The sequence below is a fragment of the Capra hircus genome, chromosome 5 (assembly GCF_001704415.2).
Source record: "Capra hircus breed San Clemente chromosome 5, ASM170441v1, whole genome shotgun sequence".
Classification (NCBI taxonomy): domain Eukaryota; kingdom Metazoa; phylum Chordata; class Mammalia; order Artiodactyla; family Bovidae; genus Capra; species Capra hircus.
This window is the reverse complement of record NC_030812.1, coordinates 62,976,227-62,995,132: the sequence shown is the minus strand read 5'-3', so window position 1 is coordinate 62,995,132 and position 18,906 is coordinate 62,976,227. Positions and strand designations below refer to the sequence as shown.

At 40.9% G+C, this 18,906-nt stretch overlaps 1 protein-coding gene across 2 annotated transcripts in view; it reads right to left on the bottom strand.

Moving 5' to 3' along the window:
- Positions 1-18,906, bottom strand: part of SLC17A8 (solute carrier family 17 member 8) — a 39,367-nt gene that overhangs the window by 14,355 nt on the left and 6,106 nt on the right. For both annotated transcript variants that reach the window (XM_005680499.3, XM_018049101.1), the window contains exons 2-6: positions 18,234-18,486; positions 11,004-11,122; positions 9,072-9,186; positions 7,560-7,647; positions 466-552 (exon numbers count right to left, since the gene is read on the bottom strand). In XM_005680499.3, the coding sequence (XP_005680556.1) occupies positions 466-552; positions 7,560-7,647; positions 9,072-9,186; positions 11,004-11,122; positions 18,234-18,486 (662 nt within the window). The remainder of the gene's footprint in view (positions 1-465; positions 553-7,559; positions 7,648-9,071; positions 9,187-11,003; positions 11,123-18,233; positions 18,487-18,906) is intronic.

The following is an 18,906-nucleotide window of genomic DNA, read 5'->3' as shown; positions in this document are numbered from 1 at the left end:
TTTTTTTTATTTTTTAAATTTTAAAATCTTTAATTCTTACATGCGTTCCCAAACATGAACCCCCCTCCCACCTCCCTCCCCACAACATCTCTCTGGGTCATCCCCATGCACCAGCCCCAAGCATGCTGCACCCTACGTCAGACATGGACTGGTGATTCAATTCTTACATGACCGTATACATGTTAGAATTCCCATTCTCCCAAATCATCCCACCCTCTCCCTCTCCCTCTGAGTCCAAAAGTCCGTTATACACATCTGTGTCTTTTTTCCTGTCTTGCATACAGGGTCGTCATTGCCAGGCAAGAATATTGAAGTGGGTTGCCATTCCCTCCTCCAGGGGATCTTCCCGACTCAGGGATCAGACCTGCATTTCCTGAATCTCCTGTATTGGCAGGGGATTCTTCACCACCGAGCCACCCAGGAAGCCCAGTTACCCATGGGAACTCATGGAATCAAATCACTCACCATAAATATAAAAGACAGAGGCCCATCCAATGTACTGGACCAACACCCCAGCCAGCGGCATGGCAATCACTGCTCCTGCATAGGAACCTAGGACAAGAAAAGTTGAAGGAAACTCACCAGTCATCAGGCAAGCCCATCCAACCCATTTGGAGTTCAGCAGTCAACTTAAGACCAATCACACTGAGTGGGAGTTAGGTTGCCTCTGTGCAGAGGAGCTGGCCAACTCCCACCGTGCCTAAAAAGAGGCCTCCAAGAGAGAAAGGTCTCCAGGATACCCTTTAACTTCATCCAGATGCCATGGAAGGATTAAACAGAGATGGCTCAGGCACCTCGATTTGGAATTACAAGAAAATGGAATGAAAAAAATGAGAAAAAATGTGACAGAACTCTGAAAAATTCAACCAGGCACAACATTGGGTACTGAAGACAGAAAGTGAAGGAACAGGGACTTCCCTGGTGGTCCAGTGGTTAAGACTCTGTGCTTCCGTTGCAGGGGGCATGGGTTCAATCCTGGACCAGGAAATTAACATCCCACGTGCTCAGAGTACAGCCAATAAGTAAATAAATAGCCAGAACATTAAAAAGAAAGAAAGTGAAGGCATTTATGTATCTATCTCTCAGGGTTCACAATTCAGAAGGATTATCACCTATATCTTTATTTAAAAAATTTTTCTTCTCCCAGTTTTATTGAGATATAATTATATTGATGTATAATTCACCTAGGTCTTTAAATAAGGAACTTCAAACTATGAAAGGATCATGCTTTTCAGTGTCTCAATTTTTTTTTTAATGCCAGAAAAGTGTTAAATTTCAAGATGGCAGGAGGACCAGGATAGCTACTGTCTTCATCGGCCTCCTAAATGGGTACATTTTTTAGTTTCTTACTTTGAAATACTTAACCTTGTAAATAGTTGCTTGTGTGTGGATGTTTATCTTGTCTAGACAAGATAACAAGGGCTAGAGGCAGTGACCTCACCTTCACTATCTCCTGCAGCTCTGTGACATCTGGTGGAGAGACACGAGCCCCGCGAACTCCCAATAAATATTAACTGAATCAAAAAAATTACTATATGAAATTTCCTCTGGGTATGAGTGGAAAAAATTCTTGCTTCAGCACAAGCGAGCAGCAAAAGGAAATGCTGTATCCCATAACCCAGCGCTAAGGAAGATCTTCAGGAAATGGAAGCTTAGAGAGCTTCCAGACAAAGAAATGAAATCCCATCTTTCCAAGGTGGGCCAAGCTGGCTATGAAAGGCCTGACCTGGAATCCAGGATCTGAACATCAGGACCCCTGAGGAAGTCTCTCAATTCCTCCAAATCATTTTTTTTTTTTTTTCAGATGGAAGTGAAATCTCTGTCTTACCAGGTTGTTTTGAGGAGCAAATAAGTTATTACGTGAAGGTGCTCTAATTAAGTGTTACATAAGCACCAACGGAGAAGGCAATGGCAACCCACTCCAGTACTCTTGCCAGGAAGGTCCCGTGGATGGAGGAGCCTGGTAGACTGCAGTCCACGGGATCGCTAGGAGTCAGACACGACTTCACTTTCACTTTCATGTGTTGGAGAAGGAAATGGCAACCCACTCCAGTATTCTTGCCTGGAGAATCCCAGGGACGGGAGAGCCAGGTGGGCTGCCATCTATGGGGTCGCATAGAGTCGGACATGACTGAAGCAACTTAGCAGCAGCAAACACCAACTAGCATAGTGGTTATCACATCTGCTTGATACACAGAAGGTCCTGGGTTCAAGTCCCAATGGAACCAAGCCAAGAGGGCTGCTTTTTAGAGCTTCCCAGGTGGTGCTAGTAGTAAAAGAATCTGCCTGCAGTGCAAGAGACCTGGGTCTGATCCCTGGATCAAGAAGATCCCTTGGAGAAGGAAATGGCAACCACTCCTGTATTCTTGCCTGGAGAACCCCACAGACAGAGGAGCCTGGTGAGTTACAGTCCATGGGGTCACAAAGAGTCAGACACGACTGAGGAACTAACACTTTCACTTTCAAACACCAACTGGGCTTCCCTGGTGACTCAGATGGTAAAGAATCAGCCTGCAATGCGGGAGGCCTGGGTTTGATCCCTGGGTCAGGAAGATCCCCTGGAGAAAGGAATGACAATCCACTCCAGTATTCTTGCCTGGAGAAGTCCATGGATAGAGAAGCCTGGTGGGCTACAGTCCATGGGGTTGCAAAGAGTCAGACATGACTGAGGGGCTAACACTTTCACTTTCAAACATCAACTATTAATGCTGCTATTGTGTACAGAATGATAGAGCACTTTTAATTTTTTTAACCTTAGACTTCCTCAGACTGATAAGGCAAAGGTTCCAGGACATATCGTCTATAAAGAAGAGCTACAGATCTGATTCCTCTGTGGGTGTGGAGAAGGTGGTCTCCTTTCCTGGAGCAAATACCCTGGGAGTGGGAGGTGGGAGCTCCAGTTTAGATGATGCAAATAGGGAAGGTCAGGGGATAACCATCTATTTAACTTCTATGCAGAGTACATCATGAGAAACACTGGGCTGGAAGAAGCACAAGCTGGAATCAAGATTGCTGGAAGAAATATCAATAACCTCAGATATGCAGACGATACCACCCTTATGGCAGAAAGTGAAGAGGAACTAAAGAGCCTCTTGATAAAAGTGAAAGAGGAGAGTGAAAAAGTTGGCTTAAAGCTCAGCATTCAGAAAACGAAGATCATGGCATCTGGTCCCATCACTTCATGGCAAATAGATGGGGAAATAGTGGAAACAGTGGCTGACTTTATTTTTCTGGGCTCCAAAATCACTGCAGATGGTGATTGCAGCCATGAAATTAAAAGACACTTACTCCTTGGAAGGAAAGTTATGACCAACCTAGACGGCATATTAAACAGCAGAGACATTACTTTGCCAATAAAGGTCCATCTAGTCAAGGCTATGGTTTTTCCAGTGGTCATGTATGGATGTGAGAGTTAGACTATAAATAAAGCTGAGCACTGAAGAATTGATGCTTTTGAACTGTGGTGTTGGAGAAGACTCTTGAGAGTCCCATGGACTGCAAAGAGATCCAACCAGTCTATCCTAAAGGAGATCTGTCCTAAGTGTTCATTGGAAGGACTGATGCTGAAGCTGAAACTCCAATACTTTGGCCACCTGATGCAAAGAGCTGACTCATTGGAAAAGACCCTGATGCTGTTTGGAAAGATTGAGGGAGGAGGAGAAGGGATGACAGAGGATGAGATGGTTGGATGGCATCACCAACTTGATGGACATGGGTTGGGTAGACTTTGTTGATGGACAGGGAGGTCTGGTGTGCTGCAGTTCATGGGGTTGCAAACAGTCGGACACGACTGGCGACTGAACTGAATTGAATATAAGATGCACTGAATGCTTTCTGTGTGATTTCTAGTATTGTGATGAGTACTCTGGACCCCTGATTTTATTTAACCTTTTTTTTCAACCTTGTAACATGGGTACTAGTGTCATCCCCATTTTACAAGAATGCTTGGGACGGGAGGTAAATTTCCTGAGGTCACATGGGTATGAGTGACCAGAATCTAGGTCTGCAGGAATCCAAAACCTTTAACCTTAACTGTTTAATAATTCAGTCCTGCTTCTTCCATTCAACAATAGCCAATAATTACTCATAGCAAGAAGCATTCTTCCATTGAGGAAATTTTACAGTTTGAAATTGTCCTTTCCTGTCTTTTAGACAACTCTTCCTCATCCTTCCAATTGTGGCTGAATGTAATCTCCTATCACAGCCATAGGTCCTGAGCATACCCCAATAGGGCTCTCCACCCATATTGCTGTAACTGTACCTTGATCCCTCTTTGTGGTCAACACAGAGAAAGAGGAGGGTGCTTATTGAATGGCATAGACAGAGAGGAGTAGCTGAACTGGGGATGACAGAGTCCCCAGTTCTGTCCTCACTTTCCATGAAAATTTGTATCTTTTTTCCCCCTCCCTGAGCATCAGTCTCCTCTACTATAAAACAATGGAGTTAGAAAAAGAATTAAGATTTGTGGCTATCAGAGGCAGGAGTTGGTAGAGGGGAAATCATATGAAGGCAATCAAAAAGTACAAATTGCCAGGTATAAGTAAGTACAAGGGGTGTATCATACAACATAATAAAGATAACTAAACTGATATATGTTATAAATGAAAGTTGGTAAGACAGTAAATCCTAAGAGTTATCATCACAAGGAAAAAAGATTTTTTGCCTATTTCTTTGATGTTGTATCTGTGTGAGATGATGACATTCACTAAACCTATTGCGACAAATATTTCATGATGTATGTAAGTCAAATAATTATATTGAACACCTGAAATGTAAACAGTGCTGTATGTCTCTTCCATCTCAATAAAACTAGGGGAAAACAAAACCAAAAAGCTATGTCTTTGAATAAAGTCAGTTTTATTTCTTAAAAAATTAAAGTTAATTAAAAATATGAAGCAATGAGTGTGACTAGATGTTTTCTAAAGACTCTTCCAACTGCAATATATTTTAAGTGTAAGAATCATTTATCCCCAAGCATGGGTTTACTTCTAATGACATTTTTGCTGTGCTCTTCTTTGAAACCAAGGCCGCACCTTAGCTGGGAAATGCAATAAAGCCTATGACCTTGATCAGGTAACTTTCCTTGAGCATCAGATCATTTCTTAAATTAGCCATTTTAGGGCTATAAAAACACTAAGAATGGGGAGTGGCTGCTAGTTGTTCTTGTTTGCTGGCAAATCAAAATAAAATGCCTTATAAGTAAATCATCTGAAGAAAACAGGTCAAGGTCAGCTGGGGCAGAATCTTACATTCTTCTAGAGTTGGTATAAGATCAGTAGGGGAGGTGGAGTTGATCTTGAACTACAAGCAAGGGACAAAAATGGTTCCCAAGGATGGGGGAGATTAAAGATGTAAAGGCATCTCAGCTGCGCATGCATTTCCAAATGAGACACAAAATAGGCACATGGGTGAATGTTTCACACCAAACTCCCTGGGATCCTTTATTACTACTATTGCTGCTACTACTACTGCTGCTGCTAGCACTATTACTACTTGTGCAAGTAAAGAAGAGAAAGTCAAAGTGTTAGTCACCCAATTGTGTTCAACTCTTTGTGACCCCATGAACTGTAGCCCACCATGCTCCTCTGTCCATGGAATTCTCCAGGCAAGAATACTAGAGTGGGTTGCCATTTCCTTCTCCAGGGGGTTTTTCCAACCCAGGAATCAAACCCAGGTCCCTGCATTGCAAGCAGATTCTTTAATATCTGAGCTATCAGGGAAGTCCCAAAGAAGGAGAGGGAAAAACAAATAAATATATTCAGAGAAGTAAAGCTTCCTCCTTAGCTAAAACGTACAGGTTAGCTTGTGTTAGGAAAGATATGCTAGCTTGAAAAACTAAGCAGACCTCAATTCTGATCCGAATTCTGTGTGAGCCCATTGTTAACTTTTGTGGCCTAAGTCGCTTTTGTCTTCCTGGGCCTCTTCCCCCATTAAAAAAAAATTTGCAAATATTGGTGGCAGCACATGCTGTTCTTGTTCAAATATTGATGGGTACCTAGCAGAGTCTTCTGAACACTGATTACTCTCAGAGACTCACAGAGGGGCCAGTCTCAGCATGGCTTCAAATGAGGCAACGTTAGCAAGGTGAAATTTGGAGACCCAGGAGTTAAAGTCACATCAGTACTTAAGGACTATTAATTTGCTTTTGGGTAAAATGGATCATGTCCTTTTCATTTTTTTTTTTCTGGAAGATAATAGCAAAAGTTGATTAAACGGTCTCTATGACAAATCACTGCAGATGGTGACTGCAGCCATGAAATTAAAAGACACTCGTTCCTTGGAAGAAAAGCTATGACCAACCTAGACAGCATATTAAAAGGCAGAGACGTTACTTTACCAGCAAAGGTCTGTCTAGTCAAAGCTATGGCTTTTCCAGTGGTCATGTATGGATGTGAAGGTTGGACTATAAGAAAAGCTGAGCACAAAAATATTGATGCTTTTGAACTGTGGTGTTGGAGGAGACTCTTAAGAGTCCCTTGGACTGCAAGGAGATCCAACCAGTCCATCCTAAAGGCAATCAGTCCTGAATATTCATTGGAAGGACTGATGTTGAAGCTGAAACTCCAATACTTTGGCCACCTGATGGGAAGAGCTGACTCATTTGAAAAGACCCTGATGCTGGGAAAGATTGAAGGTGGGAGGAAAAGGAGATGACAGAGGATGAGATGGTTGGATGGCATCACCGATGTGATGGACGTAAGTTTGAGTAGGCTCCGGATGTTGGTGATGGGAGGACACGGACAGGGAGGCCTGGTATGCTGCAGTCTATGGGATTGCAGAGTTGGACATGACTGAGCGACTGAACTGAACTGATGACTGTGTACAAAGTAGTGTGAGGAAAGCTTTGAATCAAGAATCCAATGTTCTAGCTCCTGCTCCATTCTTTGGTAACTATGTGATCTTGAGCAAGTCACTGGACTTCTATTTTAGTTCAAGGAAATGAGATTTAAAATTTTAGTTTTAATTTCTCCATTTGTAAAAAGAAGAGGACTGGGGCCTTGACTATTCTATATCTTCTACTTTCAACTTTGAGAAATATTTGTTGGCTAATCCTACAACAACTTCCAATGACTATTTTCTTACTTTTCTCTATTAAAGATGTTAGAAAATCTAGGCACTGGCTTTCCCAGCTTTCGCTGCAGTTAGTAAAGCCTATGACACAGTTAGGACCAAGCAAATAAAACTGGAAGCCTGCTAGGGGGATTGGGAAAGCTTTTTCTTTCCTGATGAAAAGAATAGAGGTGGTTAGGACACCCATCCCCTCTTCTTTCTGCCTTTAGTGTGGACTTAATGCCTGGAATTGTGGTAGCCATTTTATGAACATGAGGAATATGCATGAATGCAAAAAGTTATCATTCTAAGGACAGCGGCGTAGGAAGTCAGAACATGCACAGGCCCTGGATAGATCACAGGCCAATTACAGGCAGAATCAACACTAGCCACCAACCATTCACCTCTGGACTTCTGTTATGTGTAAAAATTAATTCTATTTAGCAAGGTCTTCATCTAAAGCCAAAAGCATTCCTATATGAAACTTGCTGTTATTCCAAAACACTCACCACAAAAGGAGGTTGTAGCCAGTCTGCTTCTCTCCAAAGGTGGTGCCCACTTACTCCACATCCCATGACATGCTGGGTATGTCACACCCTGGCAAAACAGTTGAAAATGGATGATTTGACTTGACTCCAGTTTCTTTTTGTGTTTAAAACTTGGACTTTGCCTCTTTGACACTACAATATAGAAGCCCAACTTACAGAAACTAAATAACATGTGTCAGATATTTTGACTCACAGTAGAGATGCTAAAATTCAAATACTAGTTCAAAGGTAAGCAAGGTGGAGAATAGGGAAGGGGGTCTTCATATTTCTTCTTATTATTTAATATCAGTATGGAAATGGATTTCCACAATCAGCTGATCCATCCTGTCATTTAAAGATATGGAACCTGAGGCTGACAGCCATTAAGTGACTAGATTCTAGTCTTCAGGGCTGCTGATATCATGTTCTTTCTACTGTGTTAGTATTTTCCAAAGTGTGGTATATGTCCCTCCAGTGGGATAAGAATTGGATTTAAAGTACTAAAACAACCTACATTTTTTATTATCATTGTTACTTATACATTCTAATGTGCTTTAGAAAAATATAACTAGCACATTAAACCCATGATATCAAAAATATTGTTGCTTATGATGAGGTTCTTTTATTTTGTTTTGTTTTTAAGTAAATTGACCAGGAAAAAACCATAGGCAAGTAACAGTATGAATCATAGTGTGAATATGACAAATGTGACAACGGTTAGAGGTGAATGACTGAGTTTGGGAAACATTTCTCTACATCAGGCGGTAGTAAATTATGGCCTGATGTGGCCCACCATCTGTTTTTGTCCAGCCCTCAAGCAAAGAATGGTTTTTAAATTTTTAAGTGACCAGAAAAAAATTTTTTTAAAGAAGTGCATTTCCTGGCATGTAAAAATCATATGAAATAAAAAATATCAGTGTCCAAAAAGTTTCACTGGAAAGTAGCCATGCCTACACATTTATATATCTCTGGCTGCTTTTGTAAACAATGGCAGAGTTGAGAAGTTGCAACAGACCACAGTGTGGCCAGAAGAGTACAAAATATTTACCTTCTGGTTGTATATTATGCTACCCACTTCATCAAGCTAAATCTCTGTGTAAGACTACACCCCTGGAAATTTACAGGTTTATTAATAAATCCATTTAAATTGTTTTAGTGGAAAGAGCCTTAGTTATGTGAACTGAAGGCTTTGGGCTTCAGTTTCAAAATTTATTAAGCAGAAGTGGTTGGATTAAATTACCTCTAAGATCACTCCTGGCTCATCTGAAATTCTGCACTCTGTGCAATGATCCTTCATTGTGTATAAATTTGGAATCACACATGGAATTTAAATTAAAGTATTCATAATTATAATCATAACCAGAAAGTTGAGATAGCCAGATAAGGTGGGAGATAGGAAAACTGATAAAGGAGGTTTTCTTCAAAAATTAAAATTTCGAAAGGATCATGCTGTCTCCAATAATACCAAAATTTGTTAAGAAAAGAGTCTCTTACCTCCACTAAACCTTGCAAAATCCTGACACACATAACGCAGCCGTAATGCGCTCTGGCTGCAGATGGAATCAACATGTTCAAGGTCGATGTTAAGAAGATGGCAGCCCCAAAGACCCTGAGGGACCAAAACACTGCGTTACTGGGCAGGCCCACCATGGACGTGGCACAGTAGTCAAACATCAGGAACAAACCTACCAGTTCATGGAAGATCACTGCATAAACCAATAGAGAAGCAGATGCGTTAGGGTCTGGGGTGTGCCATGCTAGGCTGTCAGGCTGCTTTGATTCCCAAGCCCCAGTCCTTGGGCCAATAATAGCAAGGTTGAGGGCAGTACAGGGGTGTTCTGCCTAGATAAGATCCAGAAGCTGGAGATTGACCTGCATGAAGTAAACTTACTGGAGACCCACCATTCTTCTAGATTCTACCCGAATGATCCATTCTGACTGCTACCTCATGACTTCTGCACATTTGGGTTGTATCTCCTGCTTCCCAGTTCCATCCTCATGTTAGCAGATGGGGATACCAACTATATGAGAAGCATGCTGTGTCCTGGGACCAGCCAAGCACAGGACAGGCTGGGTACCTGTCTCAGCCCCACAGCTTTCTGCCAAGTACTGTGTGTCTCCTCTTTGCCTGGACAGGAGTGTCCCAGGAAAAGAGAGCAGGCATCATTTTTATTTCTTTCTCACACATGCTAATGATGCTTCATATCTTTTATATTCTGGGAAATATTATTATGTGTTATTTCTTTTTAGGGCAGAAGTGTGAATAGTGACTTCAAAGACCATAGGAACCAGGACTTTATCACTTTGTAAGAAGAATACCACAGGCAAGTGACAATAAATAAAGGACACAAATTAGATAAGAACATAAGTAAAATATGAGTCATGCTCATAGAAATGACTTTACATATGGATATGACTTTCAGACTTTTTTTCTTGATCCATATAACAAAATAAAATTTATATTGCAACCCAACACACACTTATAACACACAGATGTAACCAAAACAATTTCCAAAATACGATTCTAAAATGTGCAATGAGCTAAGATATTTTCTATTCTATTTGATTATCTTTCCTTTTATTTCTCTCTCTTTTTAGAAAAGTAGATATTGGTAAATCACTATTGATTTTATTACCATCTAATGAGTTTTGTTTTAGAATTTGAAAAATACTGCTTCATAAAATATACACTTCACAAAATCCATATATGTTAAGTCAATTACAACCAGGAATGACCTGGAAATAATTAGTACTCTCCTAGTACACTCCTTTTCTAGTACATATACATATTACACATCTCCCAAGTGGCCCTCATCTTTTGCTTGAATATTTGTAGTAACAGAGAACTACTGCTCCTTGAGGCAGCTCATTTTTTCCTGGAGCTACTTTTATTTGCTCAAACACTTCCTATAGAATCGCAAGGGTATGAAAGACATCTTACAGTCTAGAGACAAGCCCCTCCTGCTCACATGACAAAACCAGTATAGTACAGGATAATATCAACATAGTAAACAGCATCACAGAATGTCATTGGTCAAAGGGAACTCAGACACAATCCAATCCATGTTTCATTTCACAGATGAGGAAATGGAGGTCCAGGGAAAAAGAGGAACTCAGTAGAGGTTACCAAGTGAGTTACTTAGGGTCCAGAAACTGTTGCTCCAGACTCAGATACAGTTGATTTTTTTTTTAACTACATAATCAGTTAAAGAATTGCAAGATAGATTAGATTAAACAAAAAAGTAAACAAAAAGAGATTCTTAAGAACAGGATCATGTAAGATCAATGTCTGTGAATCATATCTTTAGGAATGACTTCTATCTATCATTCTGCACCCCTAAATTGAGAGCTAGTTGTGAACTGATAAAAGCATACAAAGCCACATTATGATCTATGTAGCACTCATGTTAAATCAATTTATCTTACCTGTTCGCAGCAAATTTATTTGAAATGAAACCACCTGGAATTTGTGTCACAATATAACCCCAGAAAAAAGATCCATGGATAAGGCCCACTGTCTCTGGATCCCAGTTAAATTGTGCTGTCTGGAAATGAGAAATCAGATACACTTGGTTTGTAAGAAAACACTTGCCTGTCATCATTCTCTGATGATCCTATATAATAACCCTACGAAGTCTTTCTTTCTCTCCTTTAAATTCAGCAAATATCTTTTAAATTTTTTAATTTGTATTGGGGTATAGCAGATTAACAATGCTGTGATAGTTTCAGGTGAACAGTGAAGGGATATTCTGCAAATATTGATGGGGGGCCTCAATGACAGCAGGGACACAGCAAAGTCCTTGTTGTCATTGAGCCTAACTTCTAGTGAGAGAAAGGAGAGACTATGAACAAGTTAAAAAAAATGATGAAGGCTAAGAAGAAAATAAAACAACCTGTAAAAAAAAAAAAAAAAACAACCTGTAAAGAAAACAAAAGGTAAATTCTAGGTTTATTGGGTTATTTAGGTACCAGTTTAGCCAGACACTAAGGGAATGACAGTCATGCCTCTCTTTTCTTTATAAAGATAATAAAACCTACTTACCCATAGGATGTCTGGGGATAAATGCCATGAATATTTCTAGCAGTTTATTCCTCTGCCTAGAGATTTTGCATTTAACACATTAGTGTAATGCCTGGAGCACAGTGTAGACTCAGTACATGTTAGCAGCTATTGTTGTCGTTATGCTGATGACAGCGGCAACAAAACACCCTTACACGACTCCCAGACCGCTGGAGCCTTTCCTCACTCTCTTTCCCAGCAAAGTAACTCACCCTTTTCAGATTTCTCACAAATCTCCCCCTCTGAGAAAGCTCCTCAGCTGCCCTGAATTGAAGTGGTCATTTTTCCTAGGCCTTGGCCCACAGACCTCTGTTCTTGCAGTCATGGCACCCACCCTGCTCTCAAACGAGCCTGTCACATGTCCATTTCCCACATGAGGTGGCAGGTGACTCTAAGGCGACAGCTGTGTCCTTTTGACTTTATAACCTCTGTACCTAAAACAAGTGTCTACAACATAGAAGATGCAAGTAAATATTTGCCAAATTAATGAAGGGCTTTGTAAAGCATTGGTATCAAAATCCAAGATGTTCCTGTTATGGAGTAAGAGTTCTTAATTATCAACATAGTACCTTTTATGAATTTTCATCACATTTTGTTTTCCTATCACAAATTGTCATGTACTTATTTGCTCATTTATTCAATATGCACCGTGTGCTTCCTGTGTGCCAGGTCAGGTGATAGTATAAACACAAACGCAGGTGTTGCCTTTGCCTTCTAGGAGATCACAGTGCAGGTAATATCGGCTTATGCTCTGCACTGTAGTTCCCATTTTGTAGACTAGGAAGTTGAAGCTCAAGAATAAAATGAACCTAACCATCATTCATTCAAATCAGTTCACCAAATTTTTATTTTATGATACTAAGTGCCACACATTGTACTAGATACTGGGCATATAGCAGTGAACAACAACAGTAATTGTTGTTTTCACAAAGATGTCAGTGGGGATGGCAGGAAGTATATACAGGTGTTTACTGTGTTAGATGGTAATCAGTGAGGAAGAAAGAAATATGAACAGAGAAGGGGACAGAAAAAGTTGGGCAGGAGTGAAGTAGGGAGATATTTTACATAGAGTGGTCAGGGAAGCTTTCACTGAAGAAATGATTTCTGAGTGAACTCCTAAAGGAAGAAAGGGAGTAAGTGATGCTTTTCCTTATCAGAAGAAATTGCTTTCTAGACAAAGAAATAGCAAGTGCAAAGGCCCTGAGATAAGGATGTGTCTTGTGTGTTAGAGGAACAGCCAGATGTCAGAGGAGCTGGAGGGTGATGGATGAGGAAGAGAATAACAGGCATTAAAACAGGAGAAGTTCAAGTGATGGAGGGCCTTCTAAGTCACCATAAGGACCTTAACTTTTACTCAAAGAGAGATGAAAGCACCGAGCCAAAGAAGGACATGATTTTAAGTCACTTTCCATGTGTTTCCTCTTTACAATACCTAGAGTTAATTACGTCATTTTCTATAGAAGAGGAAATTGAGATTAATTTACTTGCCCCAAGTCATAGAACCAGTTGTAAAGAAAGCCAAGACCAAGACCTCTTACCAAAAATCTATATTCTTTCCATTGCTGTGGAGACGTGACTTTCTCACTAAGAAGTAGAGACTAGACTTCCTTGCCTTGAGTCACAGAATGCCCCCACGAAACCAAAGATCCAAGACAGAGGGATCCACTTCATTCAACAACTAACTGCTAATCACATAGTCCCTTGCTCATGTCTTTCCCTCTGACAGAATGGTGCTTCTTTCCATTTGGATAAAGTTACCTGAAGAAAAGTACTTGTCCCTGCCAAGAACTGACTTTCACTATCATTGAGTCCATGAGAATCATAATGGTCCTGTGTATGAATTCTTATAATAAGCCAGGTGCTATGTCATAGATAGTATTAGGCTGAAAAAATGGTCCCCAAAGATACATGCACAAAACCCCCAGAATCTATAGATGCTGTCTTATTTGAGGAAAGGGTTTTGCTGATGTGATAAAGTCAAGGATCTCAAGGTGAGTTTTTCTGGATTATCTAACTGAGCCCTAAATGTGATGACATCCTTGTAAGAGAAAGGCAGAGAGAGACTTGAGACATAGAGGAAAGAAGGCCATGTGAAGATGGAGGCAGAGACTGGAGTGATGCTGCTACAAGCCAAGGGACGCTCGGAGTGGCCAAAGCTGGAAAAGGCAAAGACGGATTCTCCCTTGGAGCCTTTGGAGGGAGTGTGGCTCCCTCCGAAGTTGAGTTGATTCTTGGCCTCCCAGACTATGAGAGACTAAGTTCCCATTGTTTTTAAGCCTCATGTTCATGGCCATCTGTTACAGCAGCTTTAGGAAAGTAATAGAGGTGTTTAATATATTGGTACCAGATTATCTCATTTGATCTGCAACCAGGCCTTTTATTCCCATTTCACAATACAGCAATGAGACTTAGTAAAGAGTTTCTAGAAATGCCAGTTCCTACCTCTCTGCTCACATTTCCTTCTAAGAGGATTCTCCTCCTCCCCTCAGTGCCAAGGGCCTCTCCCCTGTGACTGTGGATGGACACCTGAATAGAGGGAGCCAACGTATAGGCTGGACTCAGCCTACCTGTCTGTCTCTCTCTCTTCTTTCTTCTCTCTCTAATCTGAACCCAGAGATTCTGGTTAGACAATACTGCACACTTGAAACAAGTTCCATCGGAGTCAGGGCCAGGTAAGTCAGCTCCCCAGCAAGGGAACGGCTTGAGGAACTTCGGCTTTGGAGAGCAGTGAGATACCATGGAAAAGAAAAAACAAAATAAAACAGTCCACGGAAAGACCTGAGAGAATGGAGCCGACTCAGAGAGAAGTAGATGCAAGACCCTGAAAGGCCAGCAAGTTGGAGAGTAAGCTGAGGATTTCCTAGTTCCCGTGAGGTCCGGCTCCACTCTGCCCCTCCTGACTCCTTATCCTCCCCACAGTGCAGTACAGCCTGGATCTCAGTCCCACCTCGGGCTGGCTCCCTCGTCTGGGGCACAGACTGCACAAGCATACACAGCACATAGCTTTCCACCCTTCACTTTCCTGAGATCCCCTATAGCCCTACAGTCATTTCCTTTTTAACTTGAGCTGGTCTCCCATTTCTATTCTTTGCAACAGCAATCCCTGACCAGGACAGAAGGGCAACTTGCTCAAGGTCCCAGAGCTAATAAACAACAGAGTCAAGATTGAAACCAAGTCCGGCAGATTCCAAAGCCCAATTCTTCTTAACCCTACAGGGCTCATGATTCATGAGAAGGAGTTTGGATTTTCCCTGAGGGTAATGAGAACTAATTTCCAAGTTTCTCAAACTTCAGTCATTTATTGTTTACCACATGCCAGACACGGTTCTAAGTGATTCACATGTCTTAAAACTCATAATTATTAAACTAAAAAAATGATTATGATTCATGCATCAACTGAAGCTACCATTTATACGACTAGCAGAATATATGGCAGTTATTTGCAAGGCCTACCTATTTATACATGGAGTAGGAAATGGAACCCACTCCAATATTCTTGCCTGGAAAATTCCATGGACAGAGGAGCTTGGCAGGCTATACAGTGTATGGGGCTGCAAATAGTCAGACATGACTGAGCAACTGAGCACATACACCTATTCATACTACTTACTTTTCTCCCTCTGTTGAAAATAAAGATTTAAAACTATCTCAGTGCAAAATATCTAGTTTTTCTCCAATAAAGCCAACCAAACAAAATTACCAGCCATTGAGAGGCTTTCTTGATACAATTAGTGAAATCTTTGCCATTGTGTTGAACACACTCAGATGATACCTCAGCTTTGTTCTGTTTGGATAAGTGAGAAATGGCCTGCTATAAATTGGAACTTCTGAAATGCTACTAAACTCTTACTTATGAGGCCAGAGAAAATGATGTGAAGCATATTTTAGATCTTAATCAGTTTCTCTAAGACTCCAGAGGGCAAAACCATAGAAACCAAAGAGCACACACAGCATTGTTCCTTAAGTTTATCAAAATGCCTTTTCCATTTGCCTCAAAGCAAATTCTGTTGACCTAGGCCTATCTTTTCATGCAACAAACAAATGCAAACCAGCATCTCATTTTGTTCCAGGCCTTAGCAGACAAGTTTAATTAGCTGCCTTTCCTCACAAAAGGCTGCCAGAATGCATGTGATACACATCTGAAACCTCATTAATGTCCATCATTCTTTATTTTAAAAATGTATGACATCCCTCTTACACCTCTACTGCCCGCCCTGCCACTCTCCCCCAAAATAAACAACCAGGATATCCTTTTAAAAACAGATTCAATTGTGGCATAAAAAAGAGAATGGTTAGAAGAATCTCCATGGTACCCTTTTCTTCTGGTAGAATAATCTCTTAGTTAAAAAAGAAAAAGGGCGGGGAAATCTGCAGGCCAACTAAAGACTTCTTTTTAATGAACTGAAATCAAATTTTCACTAACCAATATTTGGCAGAAACTGTTCTAGGTAATGCTGATAGACACAGTGTGAAGGAAAGCATTCTGCAGTTAAGCCCAGGAAATAATGCACACCACAGCCCCCTCTTGGAGATTCTCATGGAACACAGCACAGTACAGGTTCCTAGTTCATATGACACCTTCTTCAAAGCCTACAGAACAGTGGCGTCCAGACACCAGTTTGGGAAACTCTGATCTAAATGTTTTCCCAAACATGGCTAGGGACTGGAGAACAATTAGAAGTCTCTCTGCAAGAAAGGAACCCTCCTGCACTGTTGGTGAGAATGTAAATTGGTACAACCATTATGGAGAACAAGATGGAGGTTCCTTAACAAACTAAGCATAGAGCTACCTTATGACCCTGCAGTCCTACTCCTGGGCATATATGTGTAGAAAAACATGATCTGAAAGGATACATACACCCCAATGTTCATGGCAGCAGTCTGCAATAGCCAAGGCATGTGTGTGTGTGTGTGTGTGTGTGTGTGTGTGTGTGTGTGTGTGCACTTAGTCACTCAGTCATGTCTGACTCTTTGCAACCACATGGACTGTAGGCCACCAGGCTCCTTTGTCAATGAGGATTCTCCAGGCAAGAATACTGGAGTGGGTTACCATGCCCTCCTGCAGGGGACCTTCCCAACCCAGGGATTTAACCCAGGCACTGCAGGCAGATTCTTAACCATCTGAGCCACCACGGAAGCCCCAGCCGAGAAATGGAAGCCACCTAAATGTCCATCAACAGAGAAATGGATGAAGAAAATGTGGTACATATACGTGATGGAATATTACTCAGCCATTAAGAAGAACGAAATAATGCTACATGCAGCAACAGGGATGGACCAAGAGCGTGTCATACTGAGTGAAGTAAATCAGACCAGAAGAAGGAGAAATATTTGACATTCCTTATACATGGAATCTAAAAAAAAAAGATACAAATGAACTTACTTACAAAACAGAAAAAGACTCAGACTGAGAAAATGAACTTATGGTTGCCAGGGCTCGGGGAGAAGGGGTAGTAAGTACTTTGGAAAGGTCATGTACGCAGTGCTAGAAGTCTCTCTGCAAACAGATGGATTTCCACATGAGTCACTCCAGTATGTGCATTCAACACAATGAAACAGATATATTGGGTATCCACTGGGAATACATTTTTATTTTATTCTCCTATAATCTCAATATTTCTCAAGGCTTATCATTTAAGAAACAAATCAGATTTCATCTTTTCAGTGATTCATTAAAACAGTACTGTTTAAGTGACATCACTATAGGCTTGCTTATGACTCCAAGAGCCTTTGAATGGGTGTATGTATCCTTTGAATGGTGCCTTCTGCTTCTATTCATTCCAGTCCTGATCCACTGGATCCATTGGGAGACGACTGGCTGGACAGTGATCATCCTGGAGTATGGATCTGATGGCACCATTTCTCTGCTTAAAGCCCACGCCTGACTCACCTTACACTTGCCGGGCTCTCCACGACCTAACCCCGCTTTACCTGTTGCCTCCTTCTTTTGATGCTTACCTCATTCTATCCTTTTACCAGAATTCTTAACTGAGGTCTATGGATGGAATCCTGTGGATCTATGGACTTGGATGGGGAAAAGTCAGCATCTTCATTGCTAGTAACTAATAAAGCAGTATTTCCTATAATCGTGAATGTAGGCAACAAACCCCAGTCATATTATCAAGACTTGTAATTCTATTACCAGAGGAAATTATAAACATGTTCATATCCCATGATGGCTGTTGCCATTATCTCAAATTATTGTTCATCCTTCAAACACCAAAATTACAGAAATTATTAGATCCATTGCTAGATTTTGTCATCTGATGTGTTCATAAAGAAACCCATATGTTTCTATATCACAAATTCAATTCTTAAATAGCTTGTTATCTGTATTTAAAATAATTGGCTTCTTTGTGATCCTATGTGTTTTTTAAAGTTTTATTTAATTTATTTATTTATTTAAGCTGTACTATGTGGCATGGGGGATCTTAGATCCCCAACTAGGGATCAAACCCTCATCTCCTGCAGTGGAAGTGCAGAGTCTTAACCACTGGACCACCAGGGTAGCCCCCTATGTGTTTTACTTTAAGAATTTAAAACATTAATACAGCTGTTGCCAAAAGACACTGACATAGACACAGACAGACACTGACCTGAATTTCCTGTTTTCCATCAACATATACAGTACTGTTATTGACCATTTCCACAATGGCAACTCCAAGATTGCACCGAATCCCAAAGGAAATGCAGAACCCCAGCCCACTCATGACAGCAATGATGTAGCGCTTCGGGACCCCACAGCAGTGGCAGTCACAGAGTGGGGGCCTCTGCCTGGACGTCTGCACTGGCCTCCCTTCTTCATTCAGCTCAATGTTACCTTCTTCCTCATTGGTCCCATCAATTTTCCTACAGCAGGCAAATGGACAGGGAAGAAAGACCAGGATTACAAAGCATACTAGGCAAGAAGAAGAAGTGTACCAAGAAAGAAAATGGAAAACCTAGAGTAGGATGCATCCTGCATGTTTTAACATCATCATCATTATTACTAAAATGAATTAAAGTGGTTAAAATTTACTGATATTCTGGATATTGTGTTGCACCCTTATAGATATTAATTTATTTTAATCTCATAACAGCTACACAAGGTAGATAGTGTTATCTTGTCCATTTATAGACAAAAAGCTAAGTCCTCTGAAGTAGGATGCAAGTTCAAGTCCAGAGTTTGTATCCTCAACAATATGCCTTACTGAATATCCTGCTGAAAGAGTATCTATAAACTTCATCCGCGTGACGTGACCCAGCTAACTATTATGGTTGACTTTAATG